This window comes from Pygocentrus nattereri, chromosome 15 (assembly GCF_015220715.1).
Source record: "Pygocentrus nattereri isolate fPygNat1 chromosome 15, fPygNat1.pri, whole genome shotgun sequence".
NCBI lineage: Eukaryota > Metazoa > Chordata > Actinopteri > Characiformes > Serrasalmidae > Pygocentrus > Pygocentrus nattereri.
Genome location: NC_051225.1, coordinates 41,414,592 through 41,435,530, shown reverse-complemented (window position 1 = coordinate 41,435,530; position 20,939 = coordinate 41,414,592). Strand labels below are relative to the sequence as shown.

Here is a 20,939-nt window from a genome sequence, read left to right as displayed (position 1 = left end):
TGGGTTGTAGAGTCCGTCTCCTGCTACCACGAGTGTGAAAGACCACCAACATTCAAAAGTGACCAAAACATCAGCCAGAAAGCAGAAAGGTACTGAGAAGTGGTCTGTGGTCCCACCTGCAGAACCACTCCTTTATTGAGTGTGTCTTGCTAATTGCCAGTAATTTCCATCTGTTGTCTGTTCCATTTGCACAACAGCTGTGAAATTGATGGTCAGTGTTGCTTCCTAAGTGGACAGTTTGATTTCACAGAAGTTTGATTTACTTGGAGTTATATTGTGTTGTTTAAGTGTTCCCTTTATTTTTTGGAGCAGTGTATATATATATATATATATATATATATATATATATATATATATATATATATATATATATATATATATATATATAAATCTGTGCCAAATGAATCAGCATACCCAAATGAAATACTAACATAGATTAAAGTATAATATATTAAAGTTCATGTTTTTTTTGCAAGGGAGCATCTCAGAGATAATGAATCTTTCAGAAATAAAGATGGGAAGAGGTTCACCACTGTGAAAAACTGTACATGCAGCTGTATAGTACAACAATTTAAGAATAATGTTTCTAACAGAGCAACCTCTTTATGCAACACATACAACAAAGGAAACTCTGAAATGCTGAGCAGCTGAAATGCCCTATCAAGCAAGAATGGGAGAATATTTCACTTTCAAAACTACAGAAATTGGTTTCCTCAATTCCCAAACTCTTACTTAAAAGAAGAGGTAATGCAACACGGTTATAAACATGCCCCTGTCCTTACTTTTTAAAACATTACTGGCATCAAATTCAAAATGGACATGTTTTTAAAAGAAAAATTCTATTTCAACATTTGATATGTTGTCTTTATACCAGTTTCAGTTAAATATAGGGTCTAAATGATTTACACATCAGTGTATTTTGTTTTTATGTTCTGCACAGCCTCCCAATGTTTTTGAAAAAGGGGGAGCAGGAACAAGGAATTTCTATCATAAAAACTTGGCATATCAGCTTATTCATTACAAAATAATTCACAGAGCACAGAGACCTTACAGGAGACATCAAATAGAACATGTTTCTAGTTATACCTGTAATATTTGAAACTCTGCACCTGGCATATTTATGCATATGTTCTGGGAATGTTCTAAAGTGCCCAATCTGTGGATCTCTACAGTAGTTATACTATCTAAGGTACTTGCCACCAAGAGAAGCCACCAAGAAAATTGTCTTGCAACTTTGGATTGCGCCACAATTTTCACCTATGAAATATATATCTAATCTGGATATCTAATTTTCGAAATATAGTTTGGATGGAATATCTTACAGCTAAGCTTAACAAGACAAAACAGAAGAAACTGGGAGACTTTATGATGAGATATGATTCGATTCAAGAACTTTAGTTTTCCATTATATACTCCCCTCACCTCTCCCCACTCTTGTTGTAAAACATGATGAAAAATGCAATAAAAAATCATCACAAAAAAGGTATTTCTGTCTAATAAACTATATATATACACACACACACACACACACACACACACACACACACAATAGGTGACAGCAAGGTCAAATGAGGTAATATATCACCACTGTGACTGTGACTTGTGATTAAGCTAGGATAGAGTTTCCTTGTGATCATATTTTGTGGAACTTTGCTAGCACAGTGCAAGATATTGTCTTTCACAGTCTTGTACCTACTTCAGTGCCCCACTACATTTCAGATAATTACTATAAACGGTATAAAAAGACTTATCTGTTTAGTAATTGGAATGGTAAACTCCAGCCAGTGCTGAAATATCAAAAATCAAATGAATGTGTAAAATACTTTATATCAAACTACTTTTTTCATGAGCAATATTCTCTATACTTACTGGTAATGCTCTGTGCAATAAAAAGAAATCAGTTGTCCCGTCTTTTTGCAGGTTTGAAAAATCAAGTCAAGTGCGGACAGTGTCTAGCAGCAATGTGTTCTTCAAAGGGAGTCGCTTCAGATACAGGTAAATACTGATGAAGTCTGAAATACTGCTTGTACAGCTTGTCTCTTCTGTGACTTTTGTGAGCTATTTTGAGATGTTAAATAATGATTTAACTGATGTTTAACTGGATAGATTGGTTTGTGTTGTGATCTCTCATAGTGGCAAGGTGGCTAAGGAGGTGATGGAGCAAAGTGCTAAAATCAGACGAGAGCCACCCGACATCCACCGGTTGGTTTGTAGTTAATGTTATTTGTTTCCATGTTCTGTACTCAGCACTGTATTTACCACTCAAGTAGAATGATGAACACCTTTTGTTTACTGTTTAGTACATGCTATTCTCACAATGCTGTTCACTGTCCATCTTATCAGCTCCACTTACTGTACAGCTGCACTTTGTAGTTCTACAGTTACAGACTGTAGTCCATCTGTTTCTCTGATACTCTGTTACCCCCTTTACAGTCTGTAAGTGTAGAACTCCAAAGTGCACCTATATAGGAAGTGGAGTTGATAAAATGGACAATGAGAGTTGAAATAGGTCATAATGTTATGCCTGATCAGTGTATATTGGCTTGTCTATTGATTTTCAGTTATGCATGTGTGTGCTACTCAGGGCTGGAATGGTCCCAAGTAGGAGTTGTCCTTCCATCACGCATGGCCCGCGACAGTGTAGCGTGCCCCAAACACGCAGAAGAGCAGTCCATATATCCATTATGGAAGGTAAATACTCAGACATGGACGCACAATAGAAGAATATTTGATAACACTAAGATCACTTAACACTGTAGGCTACTGTTCATAAGGCTACATGACAACTGACGTAACCCTAAATAACATATTTGATAGTGCGTATCCCAGTAGATGTCATGTGTCATGAAGGCTACTAAAGCTTTTATATTTGCTATTTGTAAACATTTCAGGGAATGATGCCTATTGGAATAAGAATTTATAAACACTTATGCAGGGGTTATGTAAGCTTATGTAGGTGTCATGTAACGTTATGAACACTATCCTCTGGTAAAGTGTTACCAAAAGTTTTTTGTACAGTAAAAAGTTTGTATGTACATTGATGAATTCACACAATTTTCTCATGATGCATCAAGTACAAGTATTTTTGTTTGTTTTGTTAAAAAGACCAATCTTTTTCATGTTATAATAAGCTAATAAGCTAATTCTGAAGTGCATTCCTTTATATGTTAGACAAAGCTGAAATATAGTGACCTCACTAAATAATTTACAAGGTTCTGTTGTAACCATGAAAATGAAAAGTGGATTTAAATGTGGTTTTCTTCTATGCTTTTTTACTATTTATTAAAATGATTTGTTTTGGTTTGAAGGCTGTAAACTAAGCATAACACAGTATTGCTAACTTCTCCTTCTGTCCATGTGTCAGTCTCTTCATCTGTAATGTGAGAACCTCTGCCTTTGTGCAGTATGTAACCAGACATTCACCTGGCCCTGTCATTCTGCCTTTGTAATGAGGACATCAGTTTTTTTGTGTGTTGATGTGTGAGTGGGCACTGACTGTGTGTTGTTGTTAAAGTTATACTTATTCCTGACAGCATTTATTTATTTGTTTATTTATTGCTAACAAACAATACCAACCCCAATCCCCAATCAAATTATATAGATTATTAGGGATTATGTCCACTTTCCAACAGCAACACAGAACAGAGTCTCATGAAATAATGGATATGAATTTAGCAACTTAATCAAAAATAAGGACAAATAAGAACAAAGTTGTGCCAGCTTGCACATATATAAAATGATTAACCTTTAAAAATACAACTGAAAAAGATTGCTTTATATGTGATATATTTATATTCATGTCTGTACATCTACAGGATTTTGGCTATGTATTTGTAGAATAGTATATGGAAAGTTATAGCAAGAGTAAATATTAGTTGTTGGCTAATCCTTCTTTCATTGGCACCCTCACATTTAAAAAGACAATGAAGAGTGTGACACCCTGTTTCCCACTGTGTTTGTTTCTATCAAGAGTGCTATTTTTACATTCACTGTAAATAGTCATTCAGGGGCTCTCCATGTATGTCATTACAGTGTAAGTGAAAATGAGCAGTGGGTGGGTGGGTCAGCTGGGGTGGGTTTTTTTCTTTTGCTCCTTTGTACTGGCTCATATGTCCAGTCTTTGTCTTTCTCTTTCTCATTCTCACACACATACAAATACACACACACACACACACACACACACACACACACACATACACACACATACGTGTTCGAACACCATGGTGAAGTGTCTAATCCGGATTAAGACAAAGGTTAACGTTCGCCTTCGAATGATTAATCATTGTTACCGGGATGTGAAGGTGAGGGTCCTGACGTTGGGCCCTAGGCTGCTGGGGAAAGTCCTGGGCTCTCTGCCCCTCATCCCCTTGCTGCCAGACTCCACCAGTTCCCTTGGAGCCTCTTCCAGACTCAACATCCCCCAGTACAATCGACTCTCCAGAGTTGCAGGTAACACGCAAGCTCAACACAGAGCTAATAACAAATTCCGTAGCCTTCCTTTTTGTGTGTGTGTGTATGTATGTATGTATGTATGTATGTGTGTAGACGTGTTATAATAAGTTTTGTATGGCCAGAGTGATGGGAAACAGTGTATATCTTTATTACGACAATACATTTCTATTCTATTTAAACCCTTTTATTTAAGTACGGCAAGTCTAAGAACAGTTGTCCAACAGTCCACTATAGCTGAAGCTATTATCAGAACAATGGCCACAATTGCCAGTGTCAAAAAAACTGCCAGTGCATATGCTATATGTATCTGCCCTAATGAGTCCTAAAATGAGCAGAGGTGGTCAGTAATGAAGTACAAGTATTTTGTTACTGTGCGTAAGTAAAGTTTTTAGGTATTTCTGTCACTTAATACGTTTTATTTTTACTCAATACATTTCAAAAGAATGAACCTGTGCTTTTTACATTTTCGAAACACGCTTGTTACTTTCCATTTCCATCTCTATTTTTATGCACCTGAAAATGGGGGTGGGGGAGGTGGGGGGAGAGACCTGTGAATCGCTGCTTCCATGACTTACAGGCCTCGTCATTGAACACACAGAAAAAAGGAAGATAAGCAAACAGACAGTGGTATCCACAGAAAGTGACAGCGCTGAGCCCGCACTTAATACGGACAATGCAAACTACATCCATGGCTTTAAATCGGTTCCATAATGGGAAATTGGGAGAGCGGAAAGAATCCACTTCAAAATCCACAAAGCTTCCTGAGTAGTTTCCTCCACCTGCTCATTTGATGGAAGAAGTGATGCTGACTATGATCAAATGTCCTTTGAAAGACCACAGTGATGAGAAACATGATGGAATTGTGCCTTGGCAACCTGGATGGCAGTGAGGATAGCAGCGAAAGACAAAATGATCCACAGTCACTAAAATGTGAATATAATCATCTCAGTGAGACGATGGAGGGCAGTTAAATTTGTTAATGGATAAATGGTTAATGGATCTTATCTATTAATAATAATTATGCTTTCAAATACATATGGGAACCATTGATTACCTGTAGTCATTATGCTCCAAATCACAACAAATGTATTTGTAGAGCTTTTTACAACAGATGTTGTCACAAAGCAGCTTCACAGAATTCCAGTAAAGACAAACATGAATGTAAAACCCCCAGGTGAGCAAGCCAGGGGCTGACGGTGGCAAGGAGAACCTCCCTCAGAACTGAGGGAGAAACCTTGGGAGGAACCGGGGCTCACCAGGGGATGTGAGCATTTACAGAGTGAGGCTAACGACTCCGGCAGATCTGACTATGACAGCTTAACTAACAGGAGAGAACCAGAAGGACACACAGACACGGCATCCCTCCGCTCCACCGTCCACAGACCTGAGTGACCGCGTGCGAGCAGCGGGACGACAGCACCAGCGTCTCAGTTTACTATAATTCCCTGTGTCCATGGACCCCTGGATCTGCTGCCTTTATCTAGGGGGAACATTAGCTACCAAAAGCTAAACTGAACAAGTGAGTTTTCAGCCTAGTCTTAAAGATTGAGACTGTGTCTGAGTCCCGAACAGTTTCTGGAAGATCATTCCAGAGTTTGGGGGCTTTATAAGAAAAAGCTCTTCCCCCAGCTGCAGCCTTAGGAATTCTGGGGACTATTAATAAGCCAGCGCTCTGGGATCTGAGTGGTCGTGATGGCTCATAATGAGAAACAAGGTCTTGCAGGTACTCAGGAGCGAGACCATGTAGGGCTTTATAAGTCAATAAAAGGATTTTATAATCAATACGGAATTTAACAGGCTGTCGATCCTCCAGCATTATGCTCCAATACCCTGGTTACCACACATGAGGGCAGCTTATAGTCCATTACCTGAAAGATGCCTCTGCTTCACATAAAATAGGTGCTGTTTGGGATAAAGCATTGGCCTTGGCATTCTTAGAACCTAAAATCAACTCTTGGCAAGAAAAGGGTCCACCTGTCTTGCTGTATTTCCGCTTTTTGTAATCCATCTGTTTCCAAGATCTTTCCAGGTGATGACTTCACAATTGTAGTGATAAATTTAATAGTCAAGATCTCCCTTTGTTGTTGATGGCTTTGGGTCTTCTCCCGTTCAGATTTCTGGACATGGGCGGGGTGGTTGTTCTGGCAGGCCTCGCTCTGAGGCCACCAAGGACTTTTTTCTCAGGGGGTGGGGGTGCTGTCATGAATCCCTCTGGCTCCATGGACTCCATCTCCCAGAATCCTCTGGGTGATCGCATAACTCCTGACCTTCCTTCACGCTCCAATCCCCGATCTCTCTGTAATCTGTAAGACCTGTTGACCTCTCAAACCTTTAGAATAGATTAGTTCAGTGCGAGGTATTGCTTGTTTCTTGAGCTGCTGAGTGTTTATTTTATTTCCTAATCTTTTACGGTTTTGACTTTGACTGTATTTTGACTTTTTTTTGTTTTTGCCTGAACTCTTTTGTTGTGTTTGTGTGTCTGTACTTGCTACCCTTTCTGGATTTGACCTGTGCCAGTTTCTTGACAACAATGTTTGTACGTGTGTGAAGAAATCAACTTTGATGCTTCGTTGCTGGGATGGTGTGTTCTTGTTTCTCTTTGTGATCCTTGTTGACTCCTCTGCAGTATAATGTTTATGCTTGTGACCATAAAGTTCATATTTTTGATTCCAAATTACTTTATTTCAGAAGTCTTGTTTTTTCTAGATGTCCATACTACTGAGTTTCAGCGAAGCTTGCATTTGACTAGAAGTTGCTTGCTAGGTTTTTCTTTGCATCTCATATTTTATTACAGATTATCTCAGAATTTTTTCTTGGTCTCTGAACACTAATACTGAATGGAACAAATGTATTTTGTATAATAATATTTTTTTCATCACACTCCTATTTTGAAAAATGGTAGATGGTAAATTCAGCCAGAGATATGTAAATTTATGTACATATATTATATATATTACTGTATATATATTATAAAATTTTTAAATAAACAACAGAAAGTTGGAAGGAATGCCAAACAGAGGCATTTTCACCAGTGATACTCCACTGTATACCCACACAAAAATAATAATATCAACATAAAATGTAGGTTACAACCAATGGCTGGTGCTCAAAACTATCTAGTTAGCTTAGGCCATCAACATGGTGGCTCTTATATGATGTCAAATTAAATGCATGGATATGACCATTCAGAATAAACGGGTGAAGGCATCTTTTGGCTTCCTCCAATTGTAAACACACCCAGAGAGAATTAAAAGATGATGTTTTAGAACTTATTACTTTCTTCTTTGTCCAGGGGTCCATATTTATGCTCCTTATACTGTCTTTGGTGTTGTCATTTGGATGCAAATTGTTTTAATTGATAGGCTTAATTCCAGCACCATATATAGTTTTTATTGAGGCTTAGCTGTAAGGAGCTGATTTTAATTCTATGGCAATATTGAGGATGTGATGTGTAGCAGCTATTAATTTAAATATATGTCTGTCTGTGTTCTTCCACTTTGATTAAAGTGTTCGTTGTCTGAGACATGCTCCTAGCACTATGTCCTGAATTGAATAAGCATTTAATAAGCTATTTGTTCTACTGCAGCCAAACCACCAGTTTTATGTAGTCGCTAAAACATTTTTAACACTTATCTTTTTAATGAATTCAAAGACTTTTTGTTTCACTTTTCAAAGATACTGGTAAAGTTTTGACCAAAACAAAAAGGAAAAATTTGGCCTTTGACTCAATTTGTTAAAAGGCCAAATTGAGTCAAAGTGCAAATCTTGTTTTTCAAGTTAATTTGTTTTTTTTTTCTTTTCTCCCAAATTTTAGCTGGGCAATTACTTTTGGGTTCATAGATTTCTGCATTCAAGCAGTACATTGTCAAAATAGCCAGAGTGGACAGACTTGGCTCTTCACACCCTGAGCAGCCTTGGTTTTAATTTATTACTGTTTATTGCCAGTTTGACGTATGACGTGCCAGTGATTTTGCTATGTAATGTTAGTAAATAAACACTCTGGATTAACTTTAGTAGATCAACTACAGAATAAGTATACTATATTATGATTATTAACATTAATCATGGATGCCTTCATACGGGTCCCCATGATTATTCTGTTCCATTATTCCAGCCTTTAATTGGCAAGTGAAGAGTACTAATTATTTCATAATTAATGTATTTCTCCTTGTTTAAATGAAAACAAAAAAATGTTCAGAACAAGAGTTACCCACAGCTAGAAACCTCTGTTTTAAGCCCTGCACTGTACACTGGCAGTATATGACAGTACTGCCTCGAGAGGATCACTTAAAAAATTCAAGACGATGAGTTTGTATTGGAACGTAATGCTGCTGATAATCACTCTATTTTTATAATGTACCTGTAATCTGATTACTGTATTTTTTTTGGCTGTAACTAATGGAATACTTTTTTCTGTATCCTAATTATGTAATCACATTATATGCTATTTCGTGTGTTCCATTACTGCCCAATTCTATTACTGCATTAGTGTGTTGGACATTACTATTTTAAATAAACATAACTAATATTACAAATACATCCATTTGAATAACTTCATGTACATATTGTTCTTTTCACTCTCTTAGGTTTAGAGTCTTTACGTGACAGTGGCCACTCTACGCCTGTCCGATCCACCTCTCATGGTGGCTCTTTCATGAGTACACATGCCAGTGGAGCAGAGGGCAGAAATACAACAGCAGAATTCTCTGAGGAATCCTATAGTCCCTCTGACAGTGTGCTGCCCACACCAGTATTCAGCAACTGCTCACTGGACCAGTCCTCGGGCGATAATACTAATGGCTCTCCCGGCATTCAAGAGACATGCTCTCCAGACAAGGCAGGGGAGGCATTCAATCCAGACAAAGGGAGGTTCGCTGGCACAAGAGGAGGAGCCACTCATCTAGGAAAGCAATCTACCAGTAGCATTGAGGTGGAGCGGCTCAGTGAAGTCATTGCCAGTTTGGCACGACTCTTCTTGGTGACTCTCACTCTGCTCTTTGCCCTTCTCCTGGTTCTAATTGCTCTGACAGAGTCTGAATTAGATGTAGCCTTCCTGAGGGACATCCGGCGGACACCTGAGTTTCAGCAGTTTCACTATGAGTATTTTTGCCCTTTGAGACGATGGCTGGCCTGTAAGCTGCGCTGGATGGGAGGGCACCTCATAGATAAGTGAGGCATATATTAAAAAGGGCCTCTCTGTTCTTTAGATCATAAACATCCAGGGGACACTACAGGTTGGAGCATTATCGCTGTGTCATGCTCTTAGAACTTCCAATTCTGTACTAGGCAAAAGCCACAGACAAAGCCGCAGTACCTTGCCAAGAATGCTGTTTTTTATTAGTTTTAGGTTGTTGATGAAAGTAATGCAAAATCATTTTCATCAATGTGTTTCCTTATTCTGCCGTCAAATACCCTGTCCTTTTTTTATTACAGTAAAAACATGAAATTATTCGTCAAAGTGCTCTCATGAAACACTCTGCTGTTCGCTTCTCCATTTCCCCATTCCCCATTCTGCTGTTTCTTGCTCTGCCTTTTTCTTTTTCTCATCAGTGCTTGACCCTTTTCACATGCAGTTCCCTTTTGTTTTGTAGGCAAAATATGCCTTTTGTATGGTTTAATAGTTGTACAACAGACGGGAGTCTAAGATGAATTAGAGGGTTTTTTGAATGTACAGTACCATATGGGACTGTGACTTACTTAGCTGCTTCAAACATGAATATTGGAGAAAGGAAATATTTTAGGGTGCATATCAAATTTGCCAGTTGGAGAAAAGCCCTGATAAATGATTACAGTGTGTGATGGAAGCTCCAGTTTCAAAGGAGTTGTTCATACTAAAATCAGACATGGACTTCCACAGTTTGACATGTTGAACCTTTTTAGAGAATCAAAATAAAATACACAGAGTAATGCAAAATCACAACTTTATCAAAGTGATTTTTGTGGTGATTTACACATCCAGAGTAATAGAGTTCAGACTCTTGATGTGATAGTGTCACATTAAGTGTTTTAGTTTTCAAGCGTGGATGGTCATAATATTTAATAATAATAATTGCTGAAACAATTTTTCTTGATAAGCAATTACGTGTTCATCCAGTAGCAATGTTGTTTTTTTTTCTCAATTAAAGCCTAATGTAGATTTGATTAGCTCTTATAGATATTGGTTATAATGCCCAGTGACTGTGTGCATTTAAACCACTGCATGCCGAGGCATAATGAAACAAAACTCCATCCCTGCAACATAAACAAGCCTCCAGCTTGCTTTTAGTTGAACAATACAGCAAATATATTCTTATTTTATTATTTTCTGTTTGTAATTAAATTTAAATGATAATTTTGCATCTGGAAAAATTCCAGATACACAGTCACACACAAGCACACACACACACACACAACACTGTGTCCATGTCTTCCTCTTGAAATAATGTGAAGCATATTGTAACACTAGTTTACTATATGGATTGCACATATATATAAATGCCCTATATTGGAAAATGTTTATTATTTATAGCATATTTGCATTTAATAGTATACTGCTGCTGTTTAAAATAGCTTAAAATATATTCTCCATATTTTTTCAGTGTTAAACTATTTTATTAAAGTGCATTTTAACTATATACATCCAGTATATTTCAGTGTACAGAATCCTGAATGCATACAGATGTGCAATTAGTACTGTGTAAGTGTGGGTTTCCTCAGTTCTGATCCTATACATTTATTTTCAGAAAAAAATCCATCATCAAGCAAATGATAATTAATACACACAACACAATTTTTGACACCCTGCATTTAATACTTTCTACAGTCTTCCTTTGCGAATAAAACAGTACTTAGTCCACTCCTGTAACATCTTAGAAGATTAGAGAATATAGAGCAGGGAATTTGAGACCATTCCTCTTTACAGAATCTCTGCAGATCATCCAGGGTCCTCTATTGCGTACTCTCATCTTTCGCTCACCCCACAGACTTTTGAAGGGGTTTAGATCAGGGAATTGAGATGGCTATGGCAGAAGCTTTATTTTGTGAAGGAGCCTGTTGCTGTGTTGAAGCAGGTAAATCACGGATCTGTACTGGCCAGCGGACCTCCAGGACTGGAAGTCAAATCTGAGTTTCATCCGTTTTGGTTGACTTTGTTAAAAATAGAGTTAAAACTTTTTTTTCCAAGAATTTATATGCATTATGGTATTGTTGTGAACATTAACACACTAAATTTTACACAAGCTAAATTGAAAAAAAAAAAAAAAAAAAAAAGACAGACCAGTGACTTAAACACAAAGCAATACTAAAATAAATTGTGTTGGGTTCAAAATGAATGTGAGCAAGTATTGCCCAGGTTCCAGGGTCCCGTATGGCACATTTACACCCTGATTCCTTCCCATAGAGTTTATCATCACTTAATCTCACACACACCCCTTTTAAGTCACTTCTCCTTCTGCAAGGGGGTGCTGGAGCCTATCCCAGCTGTATATAACGAAGTTATTTGTTATATATGCACCTTTTTGTATTATATATGGTATATGTCAAAAATTGCATTACAGCAGTTTATTTTTATTCTATGTAGAAAATAAAGCCTGTCCACCTGTATGAAAAAGTCTGGACATTTTACTTTCTTTTAACATTTTGCAAAACACAATTACAGAAATTACGCTCTCATAGTACAGGATGCTACTGTAGGAACAGTTCCTTTATGATTTCTACAGCAGCACACTTGACAAAGGACATTTACTGATAATGGAAAAAAGCTATGCAAAATTATGCAAATTAGTTTTCCAGGGGAAAACAAATCACAGTACAATTATGCAGTCATAAAACAAAACAGACAAAAATGACTGAACAGGTTTCAAATGTATTTGCAGGACAGAATAAAACAAAAGAAGTAATTTTGCATGAACGAAAAAAAAAGTTCTGGATACATACCTATGACACACTTCTGTCAAATTAATTTATGCTTTACAGTCAGTTTAGAATTCAGTTCAGAATTTTAAACCTTTTCACAGCTGAGCTTAAATCAAAACAGACACTCTTTTCAACGTACTGCTGTGCCTATTGTTTTTACAATTGTATCCATTTGCTTTTTTTATAGTTTGCATTCCTCCATTTCTAAGACGAACATTCAAAGTTGGGCAACTGGTTTTGCATTTATTTGTCTACTGATTTCATCTCAGAAGCGCCTGCCAGAGCTCAAACTCACCACAGCAAGTGATGATGACTGCTCACTTTGTCCTCCTTTTGACAGCTCTAACAGAAGCAGCTACATGTCTGTTAGTAAGAAGACATATTTATGTGAATGTGTCTTTGACCTGGTCTGATGCTCAGAAATACTGCAGAGACAACTATGAAGACCTGTCGACCATTGACACTGAAGACGAAAACAAGAATTTTGCAGGAGCACAGATCAATGACTTTTGCTGGATTGGCCTGAGCAAGAGAGAGAATGAGACATCCTTTAGTCAGTGGTCTGATGGAAGCAAGGCAGAATTACAAAAATTTAAATCTGGAGAACCAAACAATCCTAAATATGAACACTGTGTGGCTACGAACAATGATGAGTGGTATGATGCATACTGTACAACAAGTCGGAGGTTTTTCTGCTACAAATGGGTACCTGAGCTGATCATGGTGCAGGAGAAAAAGAAGTGGGAGGAAGCCCTGGAGTACTGCAGAAATTACTACACTGACCTGGTGAGCTTGACCACAGAGGGAGAACTGCTTGTTGCCAAAAAGAAGAGTGTGAATGCTCAGACACACAGTGTATGGACAGGTCTGTATTTCTTGGATGGCTCATGGCTGTGGGCAAACAACGACTCTCTGGGGAGCGATGTGTCACTGCCCTCATGCCCTGCCCAGTTTCTCCGCTGTGGAGCCCGAAAATCTGGAGCTGATCACTGGGAGAACAGAGACTGTGAAGAGAAACTGAACTTTATTTGCTATCAGTGAGAAGGATGTGTTTCTCATAGCTCAATAGCAACTACATCAACAATGTCAGGTTCATATTGCTATACATAACTGAATGTTTTGGGGCTTCCTTAATAAATTGATGATAGTTAAATAAAGCAAAAAATGCCTTTAGGCCTTTAAGTCATATCAGTCTTTCATAAGTTGGAAGAGATCTCTGTAAATGAAACTGAACAAAATGATAAAGATTGTTTTTTTTTATTTTGACTAGGTTAATACAGGTGCATGTTCAACAGCGTTGTCCAGAGATTGTAAAGCCATTGTAAAAACCTATTAGTATCTTATGCAGAAAAATACTGGCTTAGATCTGAAGAATGGCGTGGTCTTAAACTCGAACGTTCTGAGTATCATTATACTGCCTGTGATAAAGAATAGTTTGTGGTTCTACTTTAATGATGAAAATAAAGGTATTAAGCTATTTGTTATTATGGGGCTTTTTATTTGTTTGAATTTCACTTCATCCAGTCTACCTGTGCTCCTGCCTGAGCTGTGCTCCCTGCTGAAGCTGCAGTGTCTGTTGCTAAGTTACAAATAAATAATTCAGTACTTTAACTATTACTGTGCATTAACATAACTATATTTACTACAAGAAAATAATTAGCAATAAATGTTGTTCTAAAGTCTGCACTGCTGCCAATTAGCTCCTTACTCATCTACAACCCTCAGTTTCTGTTTCTGTTGTTCCTTTACGCCAATCTCCTATTGGCTTAATAGCTACAATCAAAATGACACTTTTTCCCTTCAATAATCCTCACTTAGGCACATCTGCCTGGTTAAGTCCTTAAGGCTGATCTACGCTTCCGAGTCATTCCATTAAAAAAGATCTGTTTGAATCTAAAATTAAAGGGAAAGTATTGTTGGAATGCTTCTCATGGTTGCCACTTGCAGTCCCACAATACTTGCACTTGGACTTGCTTAGTGATTTCAAAATGGATCTCTTCATTTTCACATTTTCTATAACCCTTCCCTGACTTCTTAATGAACAAGCCTGTCATGATTTGTTTTTTTTTTTAAAGTTCTACTAAGCATTATTGTACAGATAAGTTGAATTATCTACATGTGCAAATGCGTCATTTAAATTCTGGCCCTAAATATTTACCACAAACCAAACTATGCAGTCTAGAGAAAAGAACTGTCATTTTACAGTGTCAGTACATATGACTTCCCTTCTATCTCAGGCTCTAAATTATTTCTTAAAGTGAAACTATGAACACTGAGTGAAGCTTTAGTTGAAAAAAGGGAAATTAGTTTTACTGTATGCAAATTACTTTGAACAAATAATTTGCCTGTGTTATGAAACAAACTGGAATGGAAATCTACAGGCCGATCTCTACAAAGCTGCTTTTTCAAAGGTTATGCATTATAACATATTTATGCTTACAGTGACATACAAAGTTAGCAAAACTTAAATAATAGAATTGCTTTACATTTATAAATACAATACAGGTAGATCAGAACACAAAATACCATAATGGTAAAACACAATGACAAATACCTCTATAATGCACCCAGGTCTAACCTTTAACATAAACAAAACATAGTACAACCAAAAACGTACTATATTTAAAGAGAAAGACAAAAATAAGAGCCAATTAATAGAAACCTACAACCCCTTTAAGAATGTTAGGAAACTCCACCTTCTGGCTGCTTTATGTATGATATCAGTGTCACTGACTGCAAATTTTACTTTAAAATGTGAATAGGATTAATGAACTGAAATAAAATGCTTGTATTTTCTTCACTCAGTTAATTCAACATTGTGGTTTACAGCATAAGAAAATAAATAGCATAACGAACATTCTTGACTACTATTCAGCATAATACCCAGGAAGCAAGTAAAATTGCTCTATAGGTTTAAAGTTATACAGTAGTCTTTGTAGTGTAATAACTGAAAATATCTTCATCACACTGCAGATAAAAGCAATTAGTGCATCCATTGGAGGGGCCAATCGTGACAGTTCAAATGTAGATTACAAAGACACCAGGTACACGACTTCACCACAAAACACAAAACTTTCTTTTGCATACTGCACATTGGCCAATTAGAAAACTTTTCAAATTATACTACTAGTCAAAATAAATTATAGTAGGAATGCCAAAAATGTTAAACCTATGACTGAAGCCTGAACATAGGTCCTCATGCTTCTTGTTCCATGGCTGCAGCAGCTTACTATCTGTTAATACTGTAATCTGTGATCAGCCACTCTTTACAGAAATTATTCTGTGTTTCCTGACCTGCATGAACTGACCCTCCTGCTGATGCTGCTGTATAAACTCAAACTATTTAATTAACCATTGCTCCACCTGCTTTTCCCCGTTTTGTATTCTACTATTTTATACTAACACTGTTCGCTATCCGGTGTGGACCAGAGGAGGATGGGTTCCACTTTTGAGTCTTAGTTCCTCTCAAGGTTTCTTCCTCCTGCTCTTAGGGAGTTTTCCCCTTGCTACTGTCACCATTGGTGATGGTCATGGAGGCTTGGACCTGGATTTTTCTGTAAAGCTGCTTTGTGATAACACTTTGTTCTAGAAACTACTATATAAAATAAACTTTGACTTTGACCTTGACTATAACAGAATGTCAGAAAGTAGGAATGTTCCTCCAAATCAAGTACTTTGTTCTCCAAAAAAGGCGAAATCGTTTATAAATGTGGCCTGGGCTCCTAAGCAACATGATTCGGAGGGTTATATCTTATCCAGAGCAGGGTGGAGTAGTCTAACCCATACTCAAGTCAAAGTATCTCTCCTTCCATGGGATTAGACTGAGGGCAAAGTAAAAGTACCTTTCCAAAACACAGTTTGTGTAAGAATTACAAAAATACCATGTTGTCAGTGAACAACACAATACTGAGTCATTTATAGAACTGTAGTGGCATTTCTAAAAACGTATAGTAAATCCAGTAAATTCTTATTTTGAATGAGCTTATCTTAAAAAAAATAATAATAATAATCTGATATTGGAACAAACGCTGAGCCAGCAGGAAGGCGCTGGTAACCCCTGAAACCTGATTGGCTGCCATGTTGTGACCCCAAACTTTGTCATGTAACTGACTGCTCAGAATGTTTCCGCCCACTCAACCAGGGGAATCTGTTCTGCAGGTCACGTTAAGCACAGTCAGTCAGACACCTGTGAAAAACATTTTGCAGAGCTGTGGCCGACCAGGACTGAAGTGTGCTTTCAGGTGTTGCTGTTTTTATTATGAAACAAACCTAAATGAAACATTCCATCCATCCATCCATCCATCCATCCTAAATGAAACATTCCCTCATTAATTATTCATTGTTTCAAAAGCACCATTATGGACACATTATGGACACTGCTGCAGCTGCTGCTAGGAAGCAATAGATTAATTACTGTGCCTCATGCCTTTAACCACCAGGTGCCACTAATGTGCTTTATTTGGAAAAAGCCTAAAGAACCCAATACAGTTTAAATAAGTAGTTTCAATTGTAGAAAATCAGGAAATCCACAGTTCCAACTGTTGTTTCCCCTGCAACCCTGCTAAACTGATGCAACTACTAATTAACAAGTCCTTCCCGAGGTGAACTGGACCTAAACTGATAACTGCTGGTTAAAAGGAAAACTTTGCCTCCTCATAAAGCTCTATTTCAACATCACTAAAAACAGTGAGTACATAATGCAATGTACAAGAGCTATATTACACAATATACTGTATGTAACAGTTGATTTTATGCAATCAGGTTAGCTTTATGTTCCATGTTGGAAATTCAGTGGGTCAGTGGCGCAAAACATATATCCATACAACAGCACTAAAAACAATACCGCTACACAGTTACCCCGACAACCGAAGAATACAAAAAAACTTAAACCACTACAAAATATTACATAAGCACATTTGACCATAGAAGTGTATCCAAGCAGCTGAAGTTCCAATACATGTTCCAATTGACAGCTGAATATATTTATGGCAGTAGGAACTATTATGATTGATGGGCAATCTTGTATTGCAGCTTATTGTATATTATTGTTAGATTGTTTGCTCTCTGAAGGGATCTGTCAGCCTTCACGTGATTGTTTGATTCCTGTGTTTGATCAAATTTACTGAGTTGACCAGTGTGAGAGTGAAAAGAGTTCTGTGTCCTCAACCCAGATCTGCTCCACATACTGTAAAAGGTAATAGATGTGACCCAAATGAGGCCCATACAATATAAAGTAAGTAAAAGTAAGGGAACTGGCCCAGCTCTGGCCCATACACTGTAATGTAATTGTATTAGATGTAACTGCAAGATTCACAGATCACAGCACGTTAGATATCTCTGCACCTTATTCTCATTACCTCATGTCCAGAATGAGTGCTGTGTCAATGCTGCACTGTCCTGTCTGTTTACTGTGTCAAATGTCTGTCTAATTTTTCACTTAAAAAGCTCCCAAACTCTGGACTGATCTTCCAGAAACTGTTCGGGACTCAGACACAGTCTCAATCTTTAAGACTAGGCTGAAAACTCACTTGTTCAGTTTAGCTTTTGGTAGCTAATGTTCCCCCTAGATAAAGGCAGCAGATCCAGGGGTCCATGGACACAGGGAATTATAGTAAACTGAGACGCTGGTGCTGTCGTCCAGCTGCTCGCACGTGGTCACTCAGGTCTGTGGACGGTGGAGCGGAGGGACGCCAGACTGTCTCAGAGTGCTGCCGTGTCTGTGTGTCCTTCTGGTTCTCTCCTGTTAGTTAAGCTGTCATAGTCAGATCTGCTGGAGTCGTTAGCCTCACTCTGGAAATGTTTATATGCCCTGTTTTACATACATACAAACATCCATCCATTTTCTAAACCGCTTCTCCCTCAGGTCTCGGGGGGGTGCTGGAGCCTATCCCAGCGGTCAACTGGCGGAAGGCAGGATAAAAGGTATCCTGTATCCTACACACAAACAGAATGAAACAAATTCCCTCTCCCTGCTTTCTTTCCGAGTAAATGACCGCCCACATGTCCGGCCGGACACTGAAGGACGACTGACTGCTGAGCCCTCCTGCTGCCCACTTCAGATCAGCTGCCCACGCCCCAGCTACCACCACCTGCTTGGACTAGCTGCCCACCCTACACTGATGTTCTTATAGACTCCCAGCTATTCCTACTACTAATACTACTGCTATTAATATTAGTAGTCTAATAACTTTGTAGGTATTCTGACCAGAGGAGGACGGGTCGCCCCTGGTGAGCCAGGTTCCTCCCAAGGTTTCTTCCTCAGTTCTGAGGGAGGTTCTCCTGGCCACCGTCGCCCCCTGGCTTGCCCACCTGGGGGTTTTACATTCATGTTAAAACTCTGTCTTTACTGGAATTCTGTGAAGCTGCTTTGTGACATTATCAGTTTTAAAAAGCGCTACAAATAAATTTGATTTGATTTGATGACAATTTATTGCACATTATATTGTGTCTAGTTTAATTTTTTGCTTGCACACAGTCTACACGTTCGCACTTTGTACTTTGTGTTCCTTGTTGCTCTGTGATGTTCCTGGAGCAACGTAATTTCACTCCACTGTGTACTTCTACATAGACGGAATGACAATAAAAGCCACTTGACTAAAAGGTGTAAGTTTAGCGGCTGGTCCATACACGGTCAAGTGAATATAACTAGGGGATCTGGCCCAGCTCTGGCCCATACACTGTAAAGGTGTACGTTTAACGGCTGTGGCCCAGCTCTGGCCCATACACTGTAAGGTGAGCATATTTAAGTGGTGTGGGCCAGGTCTTGCTCATATATGGCACACAGTTATGGCTTGGTCCCTGGCCCAGATGGATGCCACAGTCATTTGTTGCAGAATATGCAAAATATTAGTAATCTTTTGTCTTAATTATCAATAGGTGTCAAAAGCCATTTCAGATTTTTAAAAAAAATCAACATGGAGTTTTCAATCAAATAAAAACAGTAAATGAAGTAAATATCTCTGTGACAGGTCATTATCTGTAGTCTTTGTGTGTACATCATTAAGGACATGTGCAGCTGGCCATTCAGCAGACCACCTGCCTTGAGGCAAAGAGTTTTCTGATTTCCACATTCATAAATTCTTTTTTCATAATATTTCTGCAAAAATTTTAAGCCATGGAAAATTTTTGAGTGAACTGGAAAGGAATAAGGCTAAATCTTCAGTGAAGCACTGACACTGAGTTTAGAATTTCAGACAATAAAAGAAATGGAGATGACAAATGGCTGAAAAATGATACTTAAATGCTCTGTGGAATAAAAACAGTTTTGTATGTCACTGAAGTATAGACGTCAACCCATTCAGTGCCTTTATAAAATATGTGCATAAATAAGATCAATCATCTGTGTATGAGACACAGTTTTGGAATTTAACTTAATATAAAGCTATTTTTGTATCTCAGATTTCTGGATCTGTATAAAATAATAAATCAAACTACTAGAGGATTTTTTCAGAGTGAACAAAAAAAAACTGGACAAACAGCTAATAATTGTAAACATATAGTTTTATACTATATGTTAAACACAGGCCCAGAAAGTAACAAAGCCATGAGGGCTTCCTGAGATGTCAGCGTTGCTCTGTTCCACAGTCAGCAAACATGAAAGCAGCAGGACTACAGCACTTCTTGTCTCATGTTTCCTCTTCTGTTCAGCCCTTGTCTCACCTCATGATTTGTCTCCCATCTAGCCCTTTGACTAGTTTCCTGTGCAGTCCTGTCTAGTTTTGTGTCTTAGGTCAGTCTCTTGTCCGGCTCTTGTTTTCAGCCTCCCTCTCTGAGCCAACTCCCTTGGTGTTCAGGCGCGTTAGAGGGGGGGGCTTCTGTCATATCTGTTCACTCTTTGTTCTGGTATTTCTGTTTTTGCCTTTTTGTTGGATTCTTGGGTTGCTGCTGTTTGTGGACTCTGAATGGTGTTTAAATAAAAGCAACTCACACTTGCATCCTGCCCCACTGCCTCCTATGTTAGATTTTCTTTCTCTTTGACAAATACATAGTATCAGCTTTGTGCCATCTCTAATGAAAACTTTTGTTCATCAGTGACCACCCTGATTAAGAATATATCAGTTGGTTATGAGCTGCACAGTTGGGATCACATTTTAGTGGGTGAGTCAGATCCCACTGTGTGAACTCAGGAAGGTGATGACAGCACTCTCACAGAGTTGCTGTGGACCATCATGTGTGTCGTCTCCTGTCACTTCAGTCAACACAGCTATTCACACATGACAGCCTCTGTGCTACTCACAGCTCATTACAACTAACTACGAGAGGTCTCTGACCACAGACTCTGCAACAGAAAATGTCCCAAATCCTCTGATTTCCTTAAAGTGAATAACTTCTGTGAGCTGCAATAAAATGTTGTACAGTGAACTGTGTTAATAAGAAAATAATGTTGTACTGACAGGAGAAAAACAGACATGATCTCACTATTCCTCATTATTATGACTAACTATTAGGAAGAAATGTGTCATCATGCCATAATGAAACTCAAGCCTTTAATCCAACATGGGTAAAATGCAGCAAATAGACTATACCAGAGCACACTGATACCACTTTAAAAAAGGAATAAAATATTCCTGAACCCAGACAAGATCTGAAATTAG

The 20,939-nt window shown here is 38.2% G+C and overlaps 2 protein-coding genes across 3 annotated transcripts in view; both read left to right on the top strand.

Moving 5' to 3' along the window:
* Window positions 1-11,702, top strand: part of frmd5 (FERM domain containing 5) — a 40,154-nt gene extending 28,452 nt beyond the window's left edge. For both annotated transcript variants that reach the window (XM_017721585.2, XM_037545599.1), the window contains 4 exons: window positions 1,921-1,995; window positions 2,134-2,202; window positions 2,585-2,691; window positions 9,039-11,702. In XM_017721585.2, the coding sequence (XP_017577074.1) occupies window positions 1,921-1,995; window positions 2,134-2,202; window positions 2,585-2,691; window positions 9,039-9,625 (838 nt within the window). In that variant the 3' untranslated portion in view covers window positions 9,626-11,702. The remainder of the gene's footprint in view (window positions 1-1,920; window positions 1,996-2,133; window positions 2,203-2,584; window positions 2,692-9,038) is intronic.
* A 775-nt stretch (window positions 11,703-12,477) lies between these two features.
* Window positions 12,478-13,692, top strand: LOC119265281 (macrophage mannose receptor 1-like). Its single transcript, XM_037545600.1, has one exon. The coding sequence runs from the start codon at window positions 12,652-12,654 to the stop codon at window positions 13,384-13,386; it is 735 nt and encodes a 244-aa protein (XP_037401497.1). The 5' UTR covers window positions 12,478-12,651; the 3' UTR covers window positions 13,387-13,692.
* The last annotated feature ends 7,247 nt before the right edge of the window (window positions 13,693-20,939 follow it).

Bases quoted from the DNA above. Each gene is read 5' to 3' on its own strand.
- LOC119265281 (XM_037545600.1), top strand. From the start codon at position 12,652: ATGATGACTGCTCACTTTGTCCTCCTTTTGACAGCTCTAACAGAAGCA.